Source organism: Musa acuminata, unplaced genomic scaffold (genome assembly GCF_036884655.1).
Source record: "Musa acuminata AAA Group cultivar baxijiao unplaced genomic scaffold, Cavendish_Baxijiao_AAA HiC_scaffold_1137, whole genome shotgun sequence".
NCBI classification, from domain to species: domain Eukaryota; kingdom Viridiplantae; phylum Streptophyta; class Magnoliopsida; order Zingiberales; family Musaceae; genus Musa; species Musa acuminata.
Window position 1 is genome coordinate 2,164,073 of NW_027021349.1, and position 5,928 is coordinate 2,170,000.

The following is a 5,928-nucleotide window of genomic DNA, read 5'->3' on the forward strand; positions in this document are numbered from 1 at the left end:
TCTGAGGCCATTGAGTTTCTATGCAGCAAGCCTGTGAAGCAATGTTGTCGACTAGCCCCTTCAGTGCCCATCTACCTCTGCTATTGAGCTACTCCTATCTCTTAGGCACTTGGTGCGACTGGGGGGGTTTAAGCAAGACAATGATCTGAGCAGTGAGATGGAGCTTAAGTGACTGCCAGCTACTACAACAAACTTCTTCCCTTAGAATAGTATTTTATAAAAGTATTTTATTGCTACAAAAAAATAACTATTTACTAGAAAAAAAGAAGTGTGATCTGCAAGAAAAAAGTAAAAACATTATTATATAAGTTTTGGAAAAAGAATGGAACAAGTGATTAACAAAAGAGTGCTAAGATTTTGAACAGGAATGAACTTAGTCATCTTATATTGATGATCAAAGGCTTGGATGACTATAATAATGACAGAATGTATGTGCTGGATATGTAATGACAAATTTAATAGAAACTTCTACACATTTCAAAATTCAGATATCATAACAATGCATAAAGGTTACCAAATAACATTTAGAATTATGCACATGACAATTTGATATCTTCATCAAAGAATGTTCAAGATACCAATAATCAAGGATTTCTGTACCGCCTAAAATGATACGATTTGGGCAGTATGTACCGGTCCGAGCATAGACCGATATGCACACCACTCCGTTTCGGATGGTTCGAATTAAAATAATAAAAAATCAAAAAGTGGTGAGTCCCAATCCATTTCAGAATAAAAAAAAGAAAGAAAAAGCAAGTTAGGGCTCTTCTCGCATACGAAGCTGCAGCGCTGCCTCTTCGCCGTTTTGCTGCTGCCTCTTCTACCGCTTTGCCGCCTCACCGTTGCCGTTGTTGCAGCAGCACTACCTCTCCACTGCTTCGCCATTGCAGCGGCGCTACCTCTTTGCTGCTTCATCGCTGTGATGCTGCAGCGGCGCTGCCTTGTCGCCACTGAGATGCTGTTGCTTCCCTTTGACACTGCCGCTGCTTCCCGGGCATCACTGCACTTCTTCTCCTCCTCCTTTTCTTTCTTCTTCTTCTTCTTCCTTCTTCCTTTCTCCTTCTTCCTCCACTATTCCTCCACCAGACCTTCCTCTTCAACCTCTTTCTCTTCCTCGTCGAAACACCAGTACACAACGGCATACCGTGTGTCGGTTTTTTGGTACTGAGCGGCACATGCCATGCTGCCAGCCAGCACTCTGGCTCAGACTGATCAGTCCAACCTTGCCAATGATAATATAATACTTTGGGAAAAAAAGTTCACAAGTAATTTTAATTATTGAAAGATGAAATTGCTTTAGACTTTCTTGTCAATCTGGAAAATGCAGTTCTAAACTAACCAAGATAGTTGGATTTCTTGCCTTTTGCTTTTATTCTTCACATATACATTTGTTCGATTGCATCACAAGCACTTCCATGCAACTATGGTTCTTTAGTTTATTTAAGCCTGTCTTATGGTCAACATCAGTGTTGCATGGTTTCAGTCAGTTAATTGCTTTCAGCATTCCATTAGTACTTTGAGTCTTTAACTATATTCTTATATTTGTCTGATTAACGCTCTCTGTCAATGTCTATCCTGGCATCACAATCACCAATGATAAATAATAAAAGGAGCTATGAACATTTTCAGTTTTATTGTTTTGCTACATATATTTTGATTATCTTATGTGGCACTTGTCTGATTCTATTTGTTTTCTTCATGAGTGAAAAGGCATATCATTTGTATTTTATTTATTTGCCAAATCAAATGGTTAGTAACCAACATAGAAGTCACTATGTACCAACAACGTTTTAATTTACTTACACCAATTTAAGCATAATTATCTTCTTGTAGGCAACAAGTAGAACCAACAGCTCTTAGTTACTTTTATGGTATCTTGAATAGATTACTTAATTGGAAACATTGCAAGGTTGATTCTTTAGATTAACTTTGTCATCTCTTGACACTGATTTTATTTCCCAGATTAAAAAGAGAAAAGGAACACTATCAAAACTAGGTCTGAAGGAAAAAAGAAAGAGGTGTAAAAATCAAAAAGTATTTTCAGTTAATAAGAAAAGGCAGAGCATTATTTTCCTAACATGTATAGATGCACTTAGAGGCATACCTACCTTGGAGGCTCTCCTTGGATCTCATCAAGCTTCTTCTCTGTAATTCCCTGGTATAAATTTCCTAACTTCTTCTGTGCATAAAATGACTAAAACCCAACATTAGCGGGAAGAAACCAATAAGGCCCATTTCTTTCTCTATTGGTTTTCTACAAAAAAAAAACACACACACAATGTAGTAAATACTAAAGTTAAGCTGATAATACCCACATTTAATAATGAACCTTTAAATTAGATGCTCAGCACAATCATTGCATCAACAATGCAGTCCAGCACAAGGTTTAAGTTACTGAAGTTCCTTCACAGTATAATTTCCTTGCGCCAACCTAAAGAATTCCAAGATCAATTATTTTGTATCTTGAAACAAGAAATTAGACAGATACGATACAGCAAGTTACTCGGACGAGGGTGAAGCAATATGTTTCTGGGTGCTCAGTGTCATTGGTGGAATGATGAACATTCATATTATATGATATAGAAAAAGCATACATGTCTTCAAAAAAATGGGTAGATGCAAATATATGCTCCATTATTTTACGGGTAGTTCCAACTCCATATATAATTATAGATGTTTCACTTTTCTATCATGAACAAGGAAGAACCCAGGACATAGACAATATTAAAATATAACATACCATCCATGATTGCCTGACTAGTACATGTTCCTCCTTTGCCAGCAACTACAATAATTCCACAAGTTACACAAATGAAGAAGGTAAGATGCAAGAAAGTGAGTAGTGATATATTCTGACCAACAGTCAAATAAAATCAAATAACCAACAGTAACTGCAGCAAAATCCAGCTCAGAATTATCAGCGGTTGTCTGGACCTTTACAACAACAATAACAAGCTGAAATGTCATAAATATATCATAGATTTTTTATTTTATTATCATTGAGCTGAATAAAATGTAATATCCTTAATTAATTTAAAAGCATTTAGTTCTCTTTAAGTCTTCCTCTACCTCTGCTCATACCATATATACTAATTGTGTCACCTCTTCTATCTTCAACATCTATAGGTCTTGTGGACCTTTACCCTTGTTTGGATCGAGATATGAAGTAGAAGGGAATCAAGAGGTCAATAAGGAGTTATCCCTTGTCTCAAGCATTACGTCAAACAGGAAGCGTGCAGATCTTGTCAACTGAACCAGAAGCCGAATGGACACCAAAAGAAGCACCAAGAAAAAGAAGAGAGCAACAAGAAAGAGTCGCAGAGAGGAAAAAAGGAAGAGCTGATCGAGGACGTCCAAAACAAGCGCAGGAGACTGCTCGAAGTGTCTCAGATGCAATGCCGAAGAGTGCAGTAAAGATCCAAAGCCTCCGGGGATTGCCGCGATTCTCTTCTTCTCACCCTTATATACAACCGTTTAATCGAGTGATATACGATCGATTCGGATGATTCTTGAGGGCCCCCACACGAAGTCCGTCCATGCCTCCAATGACAAGTCCGGTAGGCAAAAGGGTTGGTGACGTTTTGCTCCACGGGACAACCCACACCAACAATTGCTTATCCTCACTTCCGGTAAGCTCACCCACCCCTCTTTCCTCTTCTTTCTACATATCTTCTCCCTCCCTCCCTCCAATTCATGTCCAAAATTATTTGATTAATTCTTGTATATTTCTTAAAACTATTATAATATTTTACATATACATTTAAATATTTAAATTTGTCATATATGTCATTCTGGAAAAAAAATAAAAAATATTGAAATTATAAAATATTACTTTCATAAATTTAAAAAACAAAAAGTGTAATAATATCAATTTGGATTTGAAATTATTGAATACCAAAATTTAAAATATCTTTAGTTTTTACAATTTTCAAGAATATTTATAAATTTAGATGTAGAAAGACAAATAGAAAAAAATGCTAATTTTGAGGAATGAATATAATATGCATGTAATTTTGTCTAATACATATATTTTGGCAAATAACTTCTTTGATATTTATTCAATAGAAACAAACTTACATCACATTATGACAACAAGCAAACATCATTGAAAAGAATGGGAATAAGAAATAAATGTCATCCTAATCCAGCAAAGAAGCATTATGTACAAAACATCAGATCTAATTTTATGACACCTATCTAAATACCAATCAAAAATTAGCTATAAAGGAAACAAAGTATTGCATCTAACAATGATCTCTATACTTCTCAGTGTCATCATCCACTGCTTACTCTGCAGTCTTGGCTTGTTCTTCTTCTGCTGTGGCAGCAGTACCAAAACCATCGTCCTTGGAGGAAGCCACAGCATCGGCCGCTTCCGGCTTGATCTGCTCCAGCTGCTGCAGCACCTGGTGAGCCTCCGGCCTGGCAGCAGGCGACGGGTCCACGCAGTGCAGCGCCAGCTTCAGCGTGTTCAGCAGCTCGTCCCCGGTTGCCGTCCCCGCCGTGGCGTCCTTCATCAGTTCCAGGTCGAACACCTCGTTGGTCCACTCCTCCTTCACGATGGACGCCACCCATTGCGGCAGGTCCACGCCGTCGGCAGCGTCCGCGGGCGACTTCCCGGTCAGCAGCTCCAGCACGATCACCCCCAGGCTGTAGATGTCGGTCTTCGCGTTGGCCTTCTTTAGCTTGGAGAGCTCGGGCGCGCGGTAGCCGAGCGCGCTCGCGGTGGCGATCACGTTGGAGCTGGCGGCGCCGGTCATGAGGCGGGACACGCCGAAGTCGCTTATCCTCGCGTTCATGTCGTCGTCCAATAGCACGTTGCTGCTGGTGAGATTGCCATGGATCATCTTCAGGTCGACGTGGAGCTGCTGAAGGCCGCGCGTCACTCCCATGGCTATCTTCATCCTCGTGGACCAGTCGATCGGGGTGTCAGGGCCGCGAGCTGTCGTCAAACATGGAAAGCAGAACAAGTTAGAAGCCATGGTGAAGGAGAAGGAGAAGACCTACTACTAATTTGATGGTGAAGCAGCAGCTACCGACCATGTAGAAAAGCTGCAAGGCTTCCTTTGGGCATGAAGTCGAAGACGAGGAGCTTCTCCCCCTTCGGCCCCAAGTAGTAAGCCCTGAGAGCCAGCAGATTCTGGTGCCGTATCTTCCCGAGCACGTTCACCTCCGCCTCGAACTCCTTTTGGCTCTTGGCGATCTTCTCCCTCAGCCTTTTCACTGCGACCTGGCTGCCGTCCTCCAGCGTCGCCTTGTACACCGTCCCGTAGGTGCTCTTGCCCATGATCTCCGCGGTCGCGCACAGGAGGTCATCCGCGGTGAAGGCCAGAGGCCCGTCGAAGTGGACCAGCTTCCCCCCTGTGTCGCAGCCCGCTTCCGTTTCTGTCCCAGCTGCCGGCCCAGGCTTCTCGTCCCTTCCGGCGCCGGCCGCTGCTGCCGCTCCTCCCGTTGCTGTGCTCTGTTTACTCGTACCGGCGGCCCTTTTCTTGATCAAAAAGATGAGGAGGACGCAGAAAAGCAGAAGCAGGAGCGCGAGGAAGACCCCCACGGCTATGAGAATGACGTTTTTAGGACTAAGGCTTCGTCGAATGGGTGTCGGAAGCATGGATGGAGAAGGCGGTGAAGCAGGAGGGGGAGAAGGACATGGAACCGACGCACTGTAACCGCAGAGCTGGATGTTTCCAGCGAAAGAGCTCGAATTGAACTTGTCGGAGAGGAGAATAGGAACAGGCCCGGAGAGGACGTTGTCGGAAACATTGAAGAAGGTGAGATTGGTGAGGTGCTCGATGGAAGCGGGGATTCTTCCACCGAGGTTGTTCTCCGACAGGTCTAGGCGAGAGAGGCTAGAGATGTTGCCGAGTGTGGCAGGGACGTCGCCACTGAACTGGTTGTTCTTGAGCGAGAGGAGGGAGAGGTTGCGGAGGC

General features: G+C 42.5%; 1 protein-coding gene across 1 annotated transcript in view; it reads right to left on the minus strand.

Moving 5' to 3' along the window:
- Positions 1–4,099: 4,099 nt before the first annotated feature.
- The window catches only part of LOC135671021 (probably inactive leucine-rich repeat receptor-like protein kinase IMK2), a 3,063-nt gene continuing 1,234 nt past the window's right edge, over positions 4,100–5,928 (minus strand). Inside the window, exons 1-2 of the mRNA XM_065178878.1 lie at positions 5,041–5,928; positions 4,100–4,942 (exon numbers count right to left, since the gene is read on the minus strand). The exon at positions 5,041–5,928 is cut by the window's right edge and continues 1,234 nt beyond it. Coding sequence (XP_065034950.1) covers positions 4,287–4,942; positions 5,041–5,928 — 1,544 coding nt within the window. The 3' untranslated portion in view covers positions 4,100–4,286. The remainder of the gene's footprint in view (positions 4,943–5,040) is intronic.